We start from the raw sequence: 21,071 nt of genomic DNA, 5'->3' as shown, positions 1-21,071 counted from the left end.
CCTGTGTTTCTGTCAAATAAATAAAAAATCTTAAAAAAAAAAAAAGATTTATTAATTTTTTTTGAGAGAGAGAGCAGCACAAGCAGGGGGATCATAACCTGAGCTGAAGGCAGATGCTTAACGGACTGAGCCACCCAGGCGTCCCAAAATTTAAATTTGCATCTGTGCGCGCACAAGAGAGGGAGCATGAGTTGGGGGGAGGGGCAAGGGAGAAGCAGACTCCACACCGAGCTGGGAGCCCCGTGTGGGACTCGATCCCAGGACCCTGGGATCCTGACCCGAGCCGAAGGCGGATGCTTGACCAACAGCCGCCCAGGTGCCCGAAATGAGCAGTTCTGACTCATGGTTTCTTTTCACTCTTGGTAAAGGTGGTGGACTAATCAAAGCCATTCTCTGAAGTGACAAGAGGAAAGTGAGTCATTTGGTGAGGCCACCTGGATTGAAACTGGGCTGCTTGCCCGAGGAGTACATGAGGAAGGAACTGTCCTACCATGCTGTCAGCCTGAAGTCTACTTATATGTGGTTCATACACGGTAAATCCTTGTGGGGATAACTGACTGGGATGCAACTGCTTGTCCTTGAATATAAGCAAGGCATGATTACCTAACTTACCTGGACCTTTAGGAAGGGACTTTACCTCCCAGGTTCTTCACGAGTAACAGGAGTGTATTTCCCCTTACCTCCCAGATGAGGCGGGGGATGAACAGGATAAAGGACGTGGCGCCACAGCTGATATACACCATGGGGGTGGGGTGGGATGGGGTGGTCCCAGTTGGCTTTCCTCTCTCTGCAGCCCACTCTTTTTCCCTATGTGTAGACAGACAGAAACTTGACTGACCGTACCTCTGGCTACACTTAATATTCTTAGTATTTTTTTCCCCCTCATCTACTTCTCATTTAGGGGGTCTGGCAGTATTGTAGGTATCATTTATAAGCTAGCTTAAATCTTTTGGAATAAGGTAGAACATTAAAAAAAATAAGCACTTCATACCAGAATAGTATAGTTTGGCTTTTTTTTTAATTCTAAAATACTTTATAATTAATATTGATAGGAAGACTGATATACAACGCAATTATTTACTTTACAAGGAGATTCTGTACATCAGGGAAGCATCTTGAAGTACAATACATCCGATTTTTATTTCTTCTTTACATTATGATTGTGAATTGTTACTTACACAAAAAGGGAACACAAAATCCATTATATATATATATGTATATATAAAAAACACCTGAAAAGACTTGACCCCCCAAAGCATCTTGTTTCAAAAGAACATGATGAGATGAAAGATGAACTAGAGTCCTTAGTGGCACATAGAAAGCAGACAAGTAGCTCAGGAAATCAAATTGTGTTTCAAACTTGGCACATTAAGGGAAAGCCAGGCAGCGGAAGAAGGGTTTGAAAAAGTCACTTCAAGTCACAGAGAATGCTGGTATAAGCCAAACAATCTCCGAACTAACAGACAGAAGTCATGTGTGTGGCCACCTTAAATACAGACCTCTAACAACTGTGTAGAACTGTCACTTTCCCTGCAGTCACACCAAATGTAATAAGCTTCAAGGAGCTGTGGCCCCACGATAGCTCCAAACCCACAAAGCATTTGACAGTAACTGAAAAATCAGAATATCCGGTCAAAACAAAGGAGGTGAGGTGACCGTAAAAGGTAGTATTTTCTCTTTGTATGGGGAATAGGGAAGTATTCAGATTTTTCAGTAATTATTATAGGGATATAAAAGCAGAAAACGAGGAACAGCTATGAATAGCTGCAGCAAAACAGGGACTGCAGAAGAAATCTATGAAACAGCCACAATTTTCTGAACATTAAGGGGAAAAAAAGCCACATTCATCAGTTAAATAGGAACTATTTTTTTTCTTCCACTTAATATGGACAGGTATTAGAAGGAAACGGTGAGGCTGTATGGTTTTCAAAATAAAAACTCAAAGCAAATGAATTTTCTGTTTTAGGAAATCATATTAATATATATTACAAATACAAAAAGAGGTGGGGGCTGAGCCAAGGCCCGAGCACCGACGACACTGGCGACTGCTTGGCAGAGGAGGGGTGCGTGAGGTGGAAGCTGCCAGAGAGGGTAGGGTCAGCAGGAGGGAAGTGGGAGAGCCTGGCAGGAGAGGGCCAACAGCACTGAGGAGAAGGGAGGAGGAGCGGGTCATGATTGTGTTCCTCCTACTTCCTCCTCCAGAGACCCCTTCCGGTCCAGCACCCCGTGTTCCGAGACCTTGCAGTGATTCTGGCTGGAAACGTGGGGGCCCAAGGAGGACGGCTGCTCCCACAGTGTTTCAAAACTCTTTTTTATGGACGAGGCTACATCTATTGGTCAGAATGATTTAGAATATCATTTGGTATGACGAAAGTACAATAGCTTATAAAATTTAAGCAATGAGTGAGTTTTCTGACAAGTTGGCATTAACAATAAAGGCCTTTTTTTGGTTTTGGTTTTGTATATAGAAAACATATATGCTTTCTCATTTTCCAAACTTGGCATCTAGTTGCAGCTCAGATTGTTTAATAGATAGGAAAAATGTAAGTTTCCAGCACTTCTTCAAGATTTTTTTTTTTTTTTTTAATTTTAAAAATAAAAATCAGGATGACTTGTGCCAAAAGGTTGGACCATGTCAGATCCTGAGCTTCTCTGAGGCTGGACTGCCTGAAGAGGACTATACTGCTGTGTTATGAGAGGCATAGTGCGGTGCTTTCCATGGATGTGCCAGTGTGGTGTGGAGGCATGCCCTGGACATGGGGGCCCCTGTGCCAGAAGGCTGGGGGCCTCCAGAAGGTTCCTGCCACCACCAGCTGGATTTGACAGCTGGAATATGGTGCCACACAAGGGGATCTCAGAACCAGGACCGAGCAGGTAAGGCTAATGGTGCAAACTGTGCCCCAGCGCAAGCAGTCATCTTGGGGCGAGGGTGGCTGGTGAGGAAGACCCCTCAAGTATGCTGCAATATTACAAGGTTCAAGAGCACTGAAAAAGTGTTCAGTTTTGTCCAGAGCAGCACATGACCACCCATTCCAGTGAAATGCTACATTCATAGAAGTGCTGTTTGCCCCAGAACTACATCCCAGAGGACTCAATCCTGGCTGTGCTGGGAAGTGCAGAAATTCCTTTCACATCACTCTGGAGACTGAAGCAGCCAAACAGCCCTGTGTTGGGGAGTTGTTTAGTTCCTCTCTCAGACTTCAGCATCATGGACGATGGTAGCTAAAACAAGATGAGCAAAAAGGGCCGAGTTATCAAATACTGTAGATTATTTTGCTGCTATTACACTCTCATTTTTCAAAATTGCCTCTCTGCTACTCTAATTCTACCTGACTTTTCTTCTTCTTTTTTAAAAGTAATCTCCACACCCAGTGGGGCTTGAACTCACAACCTCGAGATCAGATGCTCTAACGACCGAGCCAGCCAGGCGCCCTGTTTTCCTTCTTCTTTAATTGCTCTTCCTCAGAATGCTTTCCTGGTTCATTTTCCTCTGTCCATCCTTTAAATAAATTTTCCCCTTAAGAACCACTATCTTTTCTCATAATTTTCTACTTGAGGCTTTGCTTTCTCCCTGGACTCATATAGCCTGAATATCCAACTGTCTTCTATGCTTCTCCATCTACCTCAATGTGTCGCAGGTTTGTCAAGGTCAACATACATAGTGTATTTTCCAGTTTGTTTACTGTCTGCCTTCCCCTTTTAGAATAAAAGCTCATTGGGCACCTGGGTGGCTCAGTTGGTTAAGCGACTGCCTTTGGCTCTGGTCATGATCCCAGGGTTCTGGGATCGAGTCCCACATTGGGCTCCCTGCTCAGCAGGGAGCCTGCTTCTCTCTCTCCCTCTGCTTGCCGCTCCCCTTGCTTGTGCTCTCTCTGTCAAATAAATAAATAAAATCTTAAAAAAAAAAAAAGAATAAAAGCTCATTGAGGACGGGGACTTTATCTTGTTCCAGGCTATATTCCAAGCACCTAGAACTGCTATCTACCAGGTAGTTGGTACTCAATAAATATTTGCTGAATAAATGTCCTAAAGTGTTCACCTCAACTCCTCATCGACTTCATAAACCTCAAAAATCCTAAGTTCGAAATCTTAAGAGTCACTTGACTACTTCCTTTAATTCATCCCTGGAATCAAGAGATAACCCAATCTTGAGTCTATGCTTGAAATGTGTTTTTTTTGGTTTCTTTTTAAAGATTTTATCTGAGAGAGAGCACGCACGAGCAGGGGGAGATGCAGAGGAAGAGGGAGAAACAGACTTCCTGCTGAGTGTGGAGCCCTGATGCGGGGCTCAATCCCAGGACCCTGAGATCACAACCTGAGCTGAATCAGACACTTAATCGACTGAGCCACCCAGGCGCCCCCTATGCTTGAAATGTTGTTCAAACCTCTCTCTTGCATTGTCATGATCACCTCCCTGGTTTGAGCTACCAATATGCTCACTGTGACTATCTTAGTTACTTCCTAACTGGTTTCCTTGCCGCTAGCTAGTTTCTTCAGCTTTCCATGTCACCTTCCACAGTTCCACCAGAGTTCCATCTGAAACACTCAACTCCAGTGGTTCCTGTGTCCTAGAATAACAGGCAAAGCTCTTCAGAGTGTGACCGTAACCCAGCGTGCCGGTCTCCTCTTCACCACACTGCTCCCATATGTCCCCTGCTCCAGCTACATTTTCTGTCACCCAGAGACAATGCACACATTCTCACCTTCCATAGCCTTGTTAATGCCAGCCCTTCTGCTTAGAATGCTGCTTGGTAATGCTGGTTCTTTCCTTCCTTCCTTGTCCAAATAAATTCTTTCACGTGCTTTAAGATCTGGTCTAAGCATCACCTTCTCTATGACTCTTTCCTTTAATGTTGCTCACTGTAGTACTTTATTACTATTATAATAACAATGAGAACGGCTAATACTGACATAGCCAGGAAATAGTAGAGTTGGGATACGAGACCTGGCAGATTCAAGATTCAGAATGACTGAGGCATTTATCATACTGACTGCACTATATTGAATAGTATACAGGTCTTTTTCTAGATTAGACCACAGCCTCCTTCCTGTCAAGTATGGCTTGTTATTTGGGTTCGTATTACAATGCCCTGGATAGTGTTATTGCTGTTCAAAAAATGTGCCTTCTCTACTCCTATCAGAGTTCAGTACAAAAAAATTCTGTAATTCAAAGAACCAGGGCACCTGGGTGGCTTAGTCGGTTGAGCATCCAACTCTTAGTTTCAGCTCAGGTCACGGTCTCAGGGTCATGGGATTGAGCCCCGTGTCAGGGTCCGTGATTTGTGCGGAGTCTGCTTGAGATTCTCTCTCTCCCCCTCTGTCCCTCCCCCTGCTCACGCATGCTCTCTAAAATGAATAAATAAATCTTAAAAAAAAATAAATAAAAGCACCATTTGCCTGTATTGTGATGGAAAAATGTTTAACAATATTTTATTTTCCAACTTTGCTTTTTATTAGCAAACTGTAATTGTCATTGTATCTTCCCTCATTTAGCCTCTTTTTTAAAGTTTATTTTTAGTAATTTCTACATCCAATGTGGGGCTTGAACTCACGACCCCGAGATCAAGAGTTGCATGCTCTTCCAACTGAGCCAGCCAGGCACCTCTGGCTTTTTATAAATGTTCTGAGAGTCACCTACACACTTCCACAAATTCCATTTGTAGCCAGCTGATTGTTTAGGTATTGGGTGGGTCCTTAATTACAACAGTAGTTCCACATCAAAATACTTCTTGGTTTGTTTCATGAAGACAGCTGACTAAAATGAAATTTATACACTAAATTGGAAGATCAGCAGTGCTAGAAATAACTGAAGTCAAAGAGGCTGAGGTCTTGTCTACCTTAACAACAATTTCCTCATACATACCCTGGGATAGTGAGGTGCAGGAAAAGAGCACCCAGGGGCTTTCAGTCAGTCATTCTTTTCTCCAGTCCTGGTTCTGCAACTTAATGAAACCTGGGCCTGTTTCATTTCTTTTTTTCTTTTCTTTTTTTTTTTAAGTAAGCTCTACACCCAATGTGGGGCTTCAATTTACAACCCCCCAGATCAAGAGTCTCGTGCTCCACTGACTGAGCCAGCCAGGTGCACCTGGCCTGTTTCTTCATCAACAAAATGGGGATATTAACAAAGCCTCCAGGTTTATTGCAAGGATTAAATAATATACATAAGATACTACACTCAGTATAGGCATTTCCTACTGCCTATTGGTCCTCATCCCTTTCTCTTAATGTAGTCTTGCAGTCAGCATGCTGTGTCCTTTTAATGATGTCGCTGGAGTCCTGCCCATTGGAACAACTCTGGTATGCCTGTGTTGTGGTGGAGCTCTACTCAGCTCACGGTATTTGGGTCTTCTGGGTCTTACCGTGTAAAATGTTTGCTCTCTTCATGAACCTCCATCTCTGAGCTTTTAAATTCATTTAATTCTTTTCTTATGGCAGCCTGTGGAGTAGAAACAAAAATGTTTCAGCATCTTCTGTCTGCCATAGTATAGCTGTGTCATTTGCCATCTGTTCTCTATTGTGCTTAACTTCGTGAGCCACGGCAACCCACAGAGGGCAAGCCAGAGCGAGGAAAGAAGCCAGGTCCGCACACTGAGCCTGATAACACACGTCGCCTTCCCCGACACCATTCATCTAATAAACCGAATATCCCCCCTTAAACCAAAACACTCACAGAGATTAAAAGAGATATTGCAGCTTTTATAGTTTCCATAGCACGTAAAAATGCTTTTCCTGTTATAAAAGTGAAATACAGGTAATTACTAAAATATACCACCCAAACTCTCTCCAACCAAACCTAACCACTGTTAAAATATGTTTTAATCTCCTTCCAGATTTGTGGACTCTGTGATATAGCAAAGGATTTTCTTTTCTTTTGGTTGTGGTGGTCGTGGTGGCTGTGGAGTCGTTACTATAAAGTTTTGGTTCGTACATCTTGGCATTTTCGTATCTTGATTAGAAATTTAACATTGTATCAAAAGTAAAAACTTTACGGTTTCCCCTTCTACTTAGTGTCTTACATTCTTCAAACAGAGAAACAAATAAACAGCCACCTACCTTGTCAGCAGGGGTCAGTTTGGTCCAAGGTTTGTCGGCTCGTCGGTCATAATCTTGAGCATCTGTTACTTCCACATATTCATTAAACCTCAGGATCTTCCTGGCAAGTAGTTCAGCCACGGTTGGCCTTTGACTGAGCTGAAAGAAATGGAGCCTCTTAATTCACTATGCCATGAATTAGGCATCAAGGATGCATTCAAATTGCCTCTAACCCAGTGCTTCAGCCTCAGCGGCACATTAGAATTACCTGGGGGCCTTTAGACACTACCGATTCCTGGGTCCATTCCCAGAGATTCTAGGTATTGGGAGGTTTTGTTTTGTTTTTAAAGCTCCTGAATGGGGGCGCCTGGGTGGCTCAGTCGTTAAGTGTCTGCCTTCGGCTCAGGTCATGATCCCAGGGTCTTGGGATCGAGCCCCACATCGGGCTCTCTGCTCGGCGGGAAGCCTGCTTCTCCCTCTCCCACTCCCCTTGCTTGTGTTCCCTCTCTCGCTGTGTCTCTCTCTGTCAAATAAATAAAATCTTTAAAAAAAAATAAATAAATAAAGCTCCTGAATGCACAGCTAAGACTGAGAACCACAGCTATAAACCAGTATAACCAGTATAACCAGTGCTTCTCAAACTTTAATATGCATACAGATTGTCTGGGGACCTGGTTAAAATGCAGATTCTGATTAAGCAGGTCTGAAGTGGGGCCTGAGATTCTGCATCTCTTGCAAGCTCCCAGGTGACGCCAGTGCTGCTGGTCCGTGGACCACACTGTGGGTAGCCAAAGGATTAGGACTGTAAACTCATATATAATACATTAGAAAGTGAGTACATTTATTTATTTTTTAAAGATTTTATTTATTTGAGAGAGAGAGAATGAGAGAGAGCAAGCACATGAGATGGGGGAGGGTCAGAGGGAGAAGCAGACTCCCCGCCGAGCAGGGAGCCCAATGCGGGACTCGATCCAGGGACTCCAGGATCATGACCTGAGCCGAAGGCAGTCGCCCAACCAACTGAGCCACCCAGGCGCCAGTAGTACATTTATTTTTTATTTTTATTTTTTAAAATATTTTATTTGAGAGAGAGAGAGATAGCAAGAGAGAGAGCACAAATGGGGGGAGTGGGAGAAATAGGCTCCCCGCTGAACAGAGAGCCCTGACATGGGGCTCAATCCCAGAACCCTGAGATCATGACCGGAGCCAAAGGCAGATGCTTAACTGACTGAGCCACCCACGCACCCCGAAAGAACATTTAATATGAAAGCAATATCTAGTGGGTAAATGTAAAGGGTAAATTTCCTTTTAATATGAATAATGCCTAGATTCGGTAATGAATTATGATTTAAGGTTGCACAATCAGGTAACCTACTCAATCTGAAGGCATCAAGTCCAGCTGTGGCATCTAGCTACTCTCTATCAAGAATGATTCTTCTGGGGCATCTGGGTGGCTCAGTCGGTTAAGCATCTGCCTTCTGCTCAGGTCATGATCCCAGGGTCCTGGGATCGAGTCCCGCATCGGGCTCCCTGCTCAGCGGGAAGCCTGCTTCTCCCTCTCCCACTCCCCCTGCTTGTGTTCCCTCTCTCGCTGTGTCTCTCTCTGTCAAATAAATTAATAAAATCTTTAAAAAATAAAAAGAATGATTCTTCTGTTCCTGGAGAAGGGAAAAAGTGGAAAATAAAGAAGAAAATGTCTAGATCCTTGGCTTTTCTGGGGATTCTTATAAGTTTTAAGAAATATCTACAGAATTCAGGCCAAATCAGAATCGATCAGAGGCAATTATAAACTGTTATGGTGGGAAGGAAAGGAAAAAGGGATTAATCCCCGAGCTTAAAAGCTAACATAGTTCTGGTACAGAAAAGATTCTACCCCATTTGATCTGAGACCAAGAACAAAATCCCGCTGGTGTTCTTCATACTTTCCAGGTATCACTAAGGGTCAGTTCAGTTCCTTCTGATTAGAAAACCACCAGTTTGCCAGGCAAAACTGAATGATATACACTCTCCCTATTACCGTCTCTATATTTCAACAGGTTTTAGAGTCTACATCAAAATCCTAGGTTTACCAAATAAAAGGTCAGAATTTATGCAAACATTAATGGGGCACCTTCCTGTGCCAGGTGTTCTTTAAATAGTAAAAATGAAAAAAAAAAAAAACATGCTCTTGATAATGCTGTGTTGTTTTCAGTATCTGCATCATGGATTCTATTTTCACAAATTCATTTCTTTTTATTTTTTTTAAATTTTTTAAAAGATTTTATTTATTCAACAGAGAGAGACACAGCGAGAGAGGGAACACAAGCAGGGGGAGTGGGAGAGGGAGAAGCAGGCTTCCCGCTGAGCAGGGAGCCCGATGTGGGGCTCGATTCCAGGACCCTGGGATCATGACCTGAGCCGAAGGCAGATGCTTATTAACAACTGAGCCACCCAGGCACCCCTTCTTTTTATTTTTTAAAAAACATTTTCTTTTTTCTTTCTTTCTTTCTTTATTTGACAGAGAGAGACACACACACAGCGAGAGAGGGAACACAAGCAGGGGGAGCGGGAGAGGGAGAAGCAGGCTTCCCACTGAGCAGGGAACTGGATGCGGGGCTTGATCCCAGGACCCTGGGATCATGACCTGAGCCGAAGGCAGACGCTTAACGACTGAGCCACCCAGGTGCCCCAAAAACATTTTATTTATTTGAGAGAGAGAGAGAGAAAGAATGAGTGAGGGGGAGGGCAGAGGGAGAGGGAGAAGCAGACTCCCTGCTGAGCAGGGAGCCTGATTCTGGGCTTGATCCCAGTACCCTGGGATCATGACCTGAGCTGAAGGCAGAAGTTTAACTGACTGAGCCACCCAGGTGCCCCAAATTCATTTCTTTCTAACCAAATAGATCATTCAAACACAAGATATGTAATTAGTAGACAGACAAACCAAACACTTGAGCTACGTACCTTTCTAGTGAGCCGACGTTTAATCTCTCGTTTTTCTGCTTGCCGATCAGCTTCATTTTTAGCTACAGTCAATAGTCCAAGACAAAGAATATTACTTCAAAACAGGAATTTGCATATCAAAGTTTTCAGCAGTTACAGGGCAGATATTTCTTATAGGCTCCAAGTCAGAATAAAATACTAACTTTGGGGATGGCTAATCAAGACAATTTTCTTGTTAACTGGTAATAGTTGAATACTTAAAACAAGGGTCAGCAACACTATGGTACCAAATCCAGCCAGCTGGCTATGTTTTTACTGCCCATGAGCTAAGAATGGTCTCTACATTTTTAAATGATTATATATTGAATGGCTTGGTAAGTACCTACATAATAGCTTCCTTTTGCTTTTGGCCTGCAAAGCTAAACATTTACTGTGTGCCCCTTAGAAAAACTCTGCAGATTCCTGCTAAAGAGTAACCATCAAGAATGAAGAATGGAGATCACACTAAGTTTCGTGTAATATGTCTATAAAGGTTCCCAAGTTTAAAATTCACTTAGTGACTAAACTGTATGTATCTACACGGTGATGAGAGAATAGGGGATGGACTGGTCAGACTGAGTGTGCCCACAAGTGACTCTATGAAGCCTAATCCTCTCAGTGTGGAGGCTTTTAGGGGCAAATTTCACCCTAGAGTCTGGAAAACGGAATCAAATGTGTATTAGATCACAATGCTATTTTAGGAAGTTAATTATGAACAAAGAAAGAAAATGAAATACATGTTGCTGTTTCATGACTTCAGATGTATGAAAGTCTTCAGAGATGGAAAAGGCATCTGGGCCTTGCTTTGGGCCCCAGCCCTCAAAGTCCACTAGGAACAGGAAGGTCCCCTCCAAATGCACAGCCACTACCTTCCCCGAAGACAGAGAAAGTTGAGCAGCATCTACCACATGCTGTGAAATCCTCCCACATGGCCAGGGCAGTCTCATGATACTGTGAGAACATTAGAACAGAATTTTCTGGCGGTTCCCAGGACACTAAGCAATACCACAATGATATCTTGTAAAGGAAGCTCGGGGGAATTCTGTTCCTTCAGGGGAAAGGGTATGAGTGGTCCTTCCTGGGCTGGAACACCCACTCCTTGGCCCTTGTAGAAAATGCTTCTCTTCTCTAGCATGTATATTAAAGTCAGAAATATAAAGTCTGAGAAACTCTATACAACTTTATTCCCAGAGCTGGACTCACGTTGTAGTATATTTCGCTGTTCTAGTTCTTCCGGTGTTGGTCTTTGACTCAGCCGTCTAAAAAGGAGATAAATAAGGGTACTGTCCATGTTAAACCTCCCAATCCTGCTTATAAAGATTTGTTTTGGTCTCAGTTTATATTAGCCCCTACATTAGCAAGAAAGCAAGAGGTTTTCAAACTGTTTTGGTATTTCATTTGTTTCTCTGATTGTTTATGAAACAATTCTCATGTTTAAAGTGTTAATACAGATACTACAACATAAAATGGAATTGTACATGCAAACAAGAGGCCAAAATTCCAGTTCTAGCTCTGATATTAATGAGCCCTGTCACCACAAAAAAGCTCAGTTAGATCCTGAGTGTACTCATCTGTAAAATGAAGGTTTGGACTGGACTGTTAGCTCCCAAACAGATCTGCTGAAGGAGCACAGAATTTCAAGGCATATTATAGAAATTCTGATTCAGAAAACCAGGCATGAGGACTGAGATTTTCATATATGTATTTTTACAATCCTTCCCACATGACTCTGATGTCTTTCTTTTTTCAAACCAGTGATTTAGCAACCACTGGAATTTAAGATTGTCTCTTTTGAAATGATATTCTGTAATTCTATGATTTTAACTTCAGTTCTGTCTGAAATACTGATGAAGTTTCTCATCTAATCCACAGTTCTGAGATGTTACTCACCAACGATAACTTGTCATCTCTGGAATCAGACAGTTTTTCACTTGTTACCTTTGATTTGCACTTCAGGCAGTATTTGAACTGCATGCTAGTAACTCTTCAGCTGCCTGCCTAGAGAACTTCCAGCCCCATTTTATATACAATTTACAACATTTTTTATGTATTTCAAAGCTTTTTTTGGTCCCTCTGAATAAGACCTTCCTTTTTAAATGTTCATTAAAACAAAACAAAATCCCACAGTCCAGTAATGTATAAATGACATAAATAAACTGCATGACTTGATGTTTTTATATGTGTATATACCCGGGAAACCATCACCACAATTATAATGAACATACCCATCAACCTTGTACTGGTTTCCTAGGGCTGCCATAACAAATTACCATAAATTGGGTGGCTTAAAACCACAAAAATTTATTCTCTCACAGTTCTGGAGGCCAGAAGTCCAAAATCAAGGTGTGGGCAAGGCTGGTTCCTCCTGAAGCCTCTAAAGGAGATCTGTCCTATGCCTGTCTCCTAATTTCTGGTGGGGCTGCCAGCAGTCCTTGGCATTCTTTGGTGTATAGATGCACCACTCCAACCTCTGCCTCCATACTCATATAGCATTCTCCTTGCGTGTATGTTTGAATCTGTGTGTCCAAATTTCCCTCGTCCTTTTTTTTAAAAAATATATAATTAAATATATATATATATAAAGTAGCCTCTATGCCCAACATGGGGCTTGAACTCATGACCCTGAGATCAAGAGTCGAATGTTCCACCAACTGAGTCACCTAGCCGCCCTCCCATCCATTTGCCCTTTGATGGATATTTGTGTTGGCTGGATCCTATGTTTTGATTTTTTTTAAGGAAACTTCCAAAGTATTTTCCAAAGTAGTTCTACTATTTTACATTCCTTCCACCAGTGTATGAGAATCCAGCTGCTCCTCATCCTTAGCAACTCTTGTCTTTTATTTCTTTCTTTTTTTTTTAAAGATTTTATTTATTTATTTGAGAGAGAGAATGAGATAGAGCATGAGAGGGGGGAGGGTCAGAGGGAGAAGCTGACTCCCTGCTGAGCAGGGAGCCCAATGCGGGACTTGATCCAGGGACTCCAGGATCATGACCTGAGCCGAAGGCAGACGCTTAACCAACTGAGCCACCCAGGTGCCCGCAACTCTTGTCTTTTAAAGTGTACCTTTTCAGCCAGCCCAGTGAGTCTGTAGTGGCATCTCACTGTGGTTTTAATTTGCATTTCCCTAATGACTAATGATGTTGAGCATCTTTCCATATGCTTATTTGCCATCTATATATCTTCTTTGAAATCTTCTGCTCCCCACTATATAAAAAGTGGGTTGTTGTTTTCTTATTTAGTTTGGAGAGTTCTTCATATATTCTAGATATAAGACCTTGATTGGATACATGGTTCGCAAATACTTTCTCCCAGTTTGTGGCTTGTTTTTACATTCTCTTCAGTGTCTTTCAAAGAACAAAAATGGTTAAAAAATTTTTTTAAAGATTTTATTTATTTGAGAGACAGAGAGTGAGCAAGTGAGAGAGAGAGAGAGAGAGCATAAGAGCAGGGAGGGGCAGAGGGAGAGGGAGGAACAGGCTCCCCACTGAGCAGGGAGCCCAATGCGGGACTCGATCCTAGGACCCCCAGGATCAGGACCTAAGCCGAAGGCAGATGCTTAACTGACTGAGCCACCCAGGCACCCCAAAAATGTTTAATTTTTTCTGAAGTGCAATTTATCAATGTTTTCCTCTTAAGAATCATGCTTTTGAGATATCTGAGAAATCTTTGTCCAACTCATATTCTTCTAGAAGTCTTGTAGTTTTGGCTCTCATATTTAAACCTAGGATTCATTTTGAATTAATTTTTTGCATGTGATGCAAGGTATGAATTGAAGTAATTTTTGTGCCAGCACTGTTTGTTGAAAAGACCATGAAATTATCTTTGTACCTTTGTCAAAAATGGGCTGTACATATATGGGTGGGTATATTTCTGGACTCTCTTTTCTGTTCTGTTTATCTTTATGTCAACACCATACTGATTAGGGTTACTTTAGCTTTCTAATACGTCTTCAATCAGATTGCTAGTCCTCCAACTCTGTTTCTTTTCCTTAGTTGCTTTGGTTATTCTAGTGTACTTTGTATTTCCATAAGAATTTTAAAATCAGCTTGCCAATTAAAAAAAGCCTTCTGGGGGGGGTAGTTTGATTGGAATTGCATGTATTGATAGCTTAATAATACTTGACACTTCTGACCCATGACTATGGTATTTTTATTTATTTAACTCTACTTTTTTTTCTTTTTAAAGATTTTATTTATTTATTTGAGAGAGAGAGAATGAGAGACAGAGAGCATGCCCCGGTATTATATATATATATACCAAAGATTCCCATTCTTAACTAATTTCTATCCTTGATGCTCTCTGGCTGACACTCAGAGGGCCACAGTTCTTCATTAAGATTGCTATCCTGGGGGCGCCTGGGTGGCTCATTCGTTAAGCGTCTGCCTTCGGCTTGGTCATGGTCCCAGGGTCCTAGGATCGAGCCCCGCATTGGGCTCCCTGCTTAGCGGGGAGCCTGCTTCTTCCTCTCCCACCCTCCCTGCTTGTGTACCCTCTCTTGCTGTGTCTCTCTCTGTCAAAAATAAAAAAAAAAAAAAAATCTTAAAAAAAAAAAAAAAAAAGATTGCTATCCTGGCCAACAGTAAAGACAGGTGTCTGAGGCAGCAAAGGAGAATATGTCTTAATTAATGGACATCCTAAGTTAATTATTTTGTTAAGAATATGCCAAGAGGTCCACTTCCTTTTCCTCACTCTACCCAAAGAAACATCTGAGTGGTTCAAACACCCATCTATATACCTGGACTCTATGTAGATGACATGTGTAGGAAGCTGGCCTGTATTCAGCTTCTCTATGCTTTTGTTTTCACCTGACTTGAAAAATATACTAACACTTTGGGGCGCCTGGGTGGCTCAGTCGCGGGAAGCCTGCTTCTCCCTCTCCTACTCCCCCTGCTTGTGTTCCCTCTCTTGCGTGTTTCTCTCTGTCAAATAAATAAATAAAATCTTAAAAAAAAAAAAAAAAAAGGAAAGAAAAATATACTAACACTTTGAAAGAAGGCAGTTACGTGGGACATGTGAAATAGATACAATGGAAAATATGAGTGTGATCTTTTTTTTTTTTTTTTTTAAAGATTTGATTTTTTATTTTGATAGAGAGAGACACAGAGAGAGCAGGAACACAAGCAGGGAGAGTGGGAGAGGGAGAAGCAGGCTTCCCGCTGGGCAGGGAGCCCGACGCGGGGCTCGATCCCAGGACCCTGGGATCATGACCTGAGCCGAAGGCAGACGCTTAACGACTGAGCCACCCAGGTGCCCCTATGAGTGTGATCTTTAATTGGGTTGGCACCTCGTAGTTGAGCAACTGGATAAATGACAGAGGAGTCTTGCTGTCCTGGGAAGCGGGTGAATTCTCTAGAAACTTAAAAAAAAATTTTTTTAAAGTAAACTCTATGCCCAATGTGGGGCTTGAACTCACCACTCCCAGATCAAGAGTCACATGCTCCAATGACTCAGCCAGCCTCTTTAGAAACTTTTTAAAAGCACTATTTAGGGGCACCTGGGTGGCTCAGTTGGTTAAGCATCTGCCTTTAGCTCAGGTCATGATCTTGGGTTCCTGGGATGGAGCTCTGAGTCAGGCTCTCTGCTCAGCGGGGAGTCCGATTGTCCCTCTATCTCTGCCCCTATACCCCGCTCATGCTCTGTCTCTCTCTCAAATAAATAAATAAATAAAATCTTTAAAAAAATCAAATAAAATAAAAGCCATATTTATGTCTATCTTGTGGGGTAAAGCTGTGAAATATGTCTATTGCATGGTTTAAAGCTCCAAGAGTCATTTGGTTCCTTAATTTCCAAATTCCTAGAGGATACCCAACTGTGTAGAATGTGTATTTTTAAAAATTATGTGGTTTCTAAAAATTAAAAAAGAAAAAAGATAAAAGTGAATGCTCCACCACAAAGTAAGTCTCTAACACACCTAATGGCAAAATCAAATCAAATCAGTCTTTTCTAAGCCAAGGCTTACCGGATCAGTGTGTTCCCAATCTGGTGCCGTATTTCATTCCATTCCTCTTTGCTTTTCCGAGGCCAAGAATTCATGTTCAACTCTGGTTCACTGAGTCTGTGGTTCAACTTCATTGCCAGTGTGTCCTTCCTCTTCACTTTGTTGGCCAGAGCACCTTTGTGTAAGGGAAAGAAAAAAAAGTAGACGCTAAGGCTCAACCTCACCCGGAACTAGGCAGGAGTCTGAACAAACAGTATCGCATCTCCCAGCTAACGGAGAGGTGGGGGTAAAGCAGAAGATGTCTAAAAATCTAATTAAGTCAGATGGACTCAGCTGGCCCAAAGATATCTTCTCCCTTCTATATTCCTCTACATTTCTTCTAAGTAAGAGTTGCTAGAGGACAGGGAATCTAAACATGGGACAGCCCTCTGAATAACAACATAAAGGCATTTGCACTAATACATTTCGTAAGATTCCTACTTTTTTTTTTTTTTAAATAGGCTCTATGCCCAATGTGGGGCTTGAACTCATGACCCTGAGATCAAGAGTCACATGCTTTACCAACTGAACCAGACAGGAGCCCCAAGATTCCTATTCTTTTTTTTTTTTTTTAAGATTTTATTTATTTATTTGAGAGACAGAGAGGGAGAGGAGAGCACAAGCAGGGGGAGCAGCAGAGGGAGAAGCAGACTCCCCGCTGGGCACGGACCTCTACATGGGGCTTGATCCCAAGACCCTGGGATCATGACCTGAGCCGAAGGCAGACGCTTAACCAACTGAGCCACCCAGGTGCCCCAAGATTCCTATTCTTAAAGCTGCCTTCCCACTTGTAGGAATCAGGATCCCATTATCTGCAGATCTATGTACAAAAACATGGTTTTTTTTTTCTTTGTCCCATGGACACAGTAAGTTCATGAGACTAAAGGAGAGCATCCCTATATCTTTTTAACACAGCCCCAATATCAGCTTTCTTCTACTCCAAATTCTTTAATACCATCAAGGTGAATAATTCTTTGATCACAAAGAGATAAAAACCTGCATGACTCTGGGTGCCTGGGTGGCTCAGTTGGTTAAGTGTCCAACTCTTGATTTCGGTTCAGGTCATGATCTCAGGGTTGTGGGATTGAGCCCTGCATCAGGCTCTGCACTCAGAAAAAGTCTGCTTGAGATTCTCTCCCTCTCCTTGCATGCTCTCTTTAAAATAAATAAATCTTAAAAAGAAAACAAAACCCTGCATGACTCAATCTACTTGGCTTGCTCTCACCAGCTCGTCAGAACAATGGGAATAACAGGGACAAGGCTCTATCACAATGGCTTCCAATATCAGTTAGCCAGATGACTCGATGGGAGAGGGTGACTGTTCCCATTTATCTTACACTTGTTAACACCAGGAAGTCGCTTTATCGATAAAATAATTTTCTCCTTTGCTTTTCCCTTTCTTACTATGATGGCTCTCATCTTCATCCTCTTCATCTCGGTATTGAATGGGACCTTCTGAATCAGAGTCACTCTCCTTCTCTTCCTCTTCCTCCTGCAGACACTGTGGTAGTTCAGGAACAAGTGAGGTAGATGCCGCATCTTCAATGAATGCAGATGGGTGGCTTTGTTCCTCTTCTTCTTCATCGTCTGGACTAACAAATTAACATAATTATATTTTCCTTTCAGAAACATAACGGGTAACTCATTTGCAAGGCAAAGTACTGAATAACTATGGAAAATTCCACGAGTGAAATAATTTATCCCTTCCCTTAACTTTAAGCATCTTGCTAAGAAACTTTTTAGCAGCTATTAATCTAAAAGGCTCTGGACTCAAATCCTAGCTCTACAACTTACTCACTAGCTTATAAGTTATTTAACTTTTCTGTAAATGTGAATGATACCTACCTGCTAGGCTTGTTGTGAGAATAAAATAGATAAATTCTAGAATGTACTAGTGTTTCGCACACAGGCCCCTGATGATCTACATGTGAGATGCAAGTTTGTTTTGGGCTGATTAAATGAGAAGACCACACAGCATCTAACACTGTGCCTGGCTTATGGAAGATATGTAATAAAGATATTTAGCCCACTTATTTCCCTTGGTTTAACAACGGGGTAGGACAAAATGATAATCTAATCCAAGAAGCAAAGAGAGATGACATTCTTCCCCCCTTTCCACTCTGGAGGTATAAAACTGTGACTTAAGTCCATCTGGAACTCCTAAACTGTCTCTTTCCAGGATGTAAAAAAAATTAATACCGGCAAGTACAAAGATCATGGCCAAGCAACTAAGCAGTATGTGGCAACAACTCTATAACAATTCTCCAACTTGCAAATCTCTGGCAAATCTCCAACTTGCCAAAAAGTGTTAACCTTCAGTCACAATTTGTTAGAATTTTAAAAAGGCAAGGTGTTCGGGACAGATGAGGGTGAGAACAAGCTGGCCAGTTCCAGTTTATGAGGCTGGAACACTGACTTATCTTTCAGAGCTCCCTTCTTTTTCTCTAGACTGCTCTCTGTCCCTCTCTACCGTGTTTACGTGCCAGGCACCATGCTTTCAGATTTGTCTAATTTCATCCTCACGAGCCTATGAGGTAGGTATCATCCCTGTTTATGGATCCGACAACTCAAGCGCAGGAAGGTTAAGTAACATACACTACTGCAAGCTAGGAAGTAAGAGGTAGAGCTGGGATTTGAACCCAGAGTTATCTTACTCCAAGGTTAATGCTCTTAAGCACCATGTTACACTGACTCCCTTGTATCATATACAAAAAATAGAGTAGTTTTAACTATCAAGTACAAAGGCTTGTGACTGCTATGGAAACTGTGTTATAAAAATCAGGAGGGTAAATAAAGTCCAACTTCTAGAACATGTCTTTATTTGTTGTGTATTCTTACTTTAAATTTAATCACATTTTCTTTTTATCAATAATTTTTTCCAAGAAAGGCTACCTAGAATACAGAAGAGGAAACAAAAGGCAAGCTTTAAAGGCACTCACACTTTCAGCATTTCAATAGTGACAGGAAGTGACCTGGTCCGACCCAGGGTGCTGCTGTCCTCAGAAAAGTTGTCACTATACTCAAAAAGCAAGGAATGAGCTCTGTGAGAGCCCTCCAAGGGAGGAGTCACGGGAAGTGGGCTGGTCAGGGCCTGCTGGATTCGGATATGCAGTGGGAGTGGAGGCAGCCTACAGGGCACATGCGGCTCCCCAAAGCTGTGGTCCAACATCCTCTTGGGTACTTCCTTTTTCTGATCTTCCTGCTGGGATACCTCCTGGCACAGGTTTAAGGAAGGTGGGAACTCATTTTCTGGCACAACTTGAAAAGTCTTAGCAAGGAATGGAGGGGACCGTGGGGGTTCGGGAGGTATATGAGTAGGCAGTGGGGGGGATGAAGAGGGAGGTGGGATCATCAACAGTGGTTCAGAGCCCACAGAGCATGTGTTCCTTTCTCTCTGATCACTTGGTGCTTTTGTGGTGGTGGCAGCAGCAGACTCCGAGGCGGGTACCAAGGTTGATGGAATGCCTCTCTTAGGTGGTAAGGGGGGGGATGGTTTTGATAATGTACCGCTGTTTATTGTTTGGGACAGTTCGGCTGGAAAAGAGAGAACAACAACTCAGTTTAAGATGGCTTCACAAATGCTCGCCCAGGGCCTAGATTAGAACTGAGCTTACTCTCAGCTTTCAGGCAAATTATACCATTTCATGGCTTTGCCACAACCTAGGTACCTCCTGTTAAAACAAAATTTATATTTAAGTATCTAGAAGGCCTAATAAATGTACAGACATATAGGAAGACCACTACCTTAATACCCTGATGAGAAATTTCTTACTTCTTTGCTCTAATACATGACTTTTTATGACTTGAGGTGGATAAAGTTAATATGATGAGATAAAAAATGTGGATAATAAGTTCTTTTGTCTAACAGAATTCCATTAAAATTTTTAACCATGCAGGTAGCAGTAAAAAAACCCAAATACTATCAGGCATTGTTACCATAACTTGATAAATAATGACATCTAGATATCCCAGCTTTGCATTAGAAAATTATCAATAATGACATCCTGAATTTTTATAGCAAATGCAAAGGCCTTTGAGGAAATCAAAGTGCTTTGCTATCCTTGACTTTGGATTCTCCTTATAGAGGAGGTTATCTTTACCAATTTACAGAAGGAAAAACTGAGGCCACAGAAGTCAGATAACCTGCCCAAGATCATACTACATACAGGCAAGGGCTGGGCTAGTCCCAGGTCTCATTGTTAGACTCCATCCTCTAGATCCCACTGTCTTTGTGATTTTTATGAGTGTCCATACTTCTTATCCTTAATACCCAAACCCCCATCACCACTCCCCACTACACTACGGGGTCCTTGGTGACAGAGCAACCTGTCTCCATCAGTATATCCATAGAGGTGGGCACAGTGCTTGGCACATGGTGGATCCCCAACACATACTTATTAGATGAGAGGCCCCCACCCTATATCACGCCAGTATATATCCCTATGTGATCCCCCCAAGCCCAAAATGACTCAGGTTTTGATTCAGCAAAGTTGCTCTGGAGGGCTCCAAATGGCCTTTAAGAAGTAGATCACCACATCATGCAGGGGCTAATCTTGCAAAATAATTAAATAGTAGGTCTCTTGATCACCAACCTCTATCTCTCTACTCAAAGCCCCAATTTTGGTTACACCACTTGTCTTCAAATGGCTCCCATATATATATATATATTTTAAAGATTTTACTTATTTATTTGACAGAGACAGCGAGAAAGGGAACACAAGCAGGGGGAGTAGGAGAGGAAGAAGCAGGCCTCCTGCTGAGCAGGGAACCCAATGCGGGGCTTGATCCCAGGACCCTGGGATCATGACCTGAGCCGAAGGCAGACGCTTAACAACTGAGCCACCCAGGTGCCGCATGGCTCCCATATGTTTTATCTAGAGAGCAACACCCTCAAGGTCCCCTGAAATAAAAATTTATTTACCCTAAGTCCCATTCCACTGGTAGTATTCAAAGTAAAAGCTAGCTAACTTGATAATGTTTTAATGTCATTAATCATAATTAATTTTTTTCAGTTTTAACTACATCTACATTTTATTAGGCATAGTTACTTATTCATAGGCCAAATTATGAAAACAATTTAAATATGTAAGATAATCATAATTT

The 21,071-nt window shown here is 42.1% G+C and overlaps 1 protein-coding gene across 3 annotated transcripts in view; it reads right to left on the bottom strand.

The window, feature by feature from the left end:
* Positions 1-1,704: 1,704 nt before the first annotated feature.
* PHACTR4 (phosphatase and actin regulator 4) overlaps positions 1,705-21,071 on the bottom strand; it is a 106,672-nt gene continuing 87,305 nt past the window's right edge. For all 3 annotated transcript variants that reach the window (XM_021684158.2, XM_021684159.2, XM_021684160.2), the window contains 8 exons: positions 18,908-19,502; positions 17,373-17,560; positions 15,951-16,104; positions 11,194-11,249; positions 9,973-10,034; positions 7,054-7,191; positions 6,360-6,436; positions 1,705-3,222 (listed from right to left, as the gene is read on the bottom strand). In XM_021684158.2, coding sequence (XP_021539833.1) covers positions 3,207-3,222; positions 6,360-6,436; positions 7,054-7,191; positions 9,973-10,034; positions 11,194-11,249; positions 15,951-16,104; positions 17,373-17,560; positions 18,908-19,502 — 1,286 coding nt within the window. In that variant the 3' untranslated portion in view covers positions 1,705-3,206. The remainder of the gene's footprint in view (positions 3,223-6,359; positions 6,437-7,053; positions 7,192-9,972; positions 10,035-11,193; positions 11,250-15,950; positions 16,105-17,372; positions 17,561-18,907; positions 19,503-21,071) is intronic.

The sequence above is a fragment of the Neomonachus schauinslandi genome, chromosome 4, assembly GCF_002201575.2.
Source record: "Neomonachus schauinslandi chromosome 4, ASM220157v2, whole genome shotgun sequence".
NCBI classification, from domain to species: domain Eukaryota; kingdom Metazoa; phylum Chordata; class Mammalia; order Carnivora; family Phocidae; genus Neomonachus; species Neomonachus schauinslandi.
The sequence above is the reverse complement of the archived record's forward strand: the minus strand, read 5'-3'. Positions and strand labels throughout refer to the sequence as shown.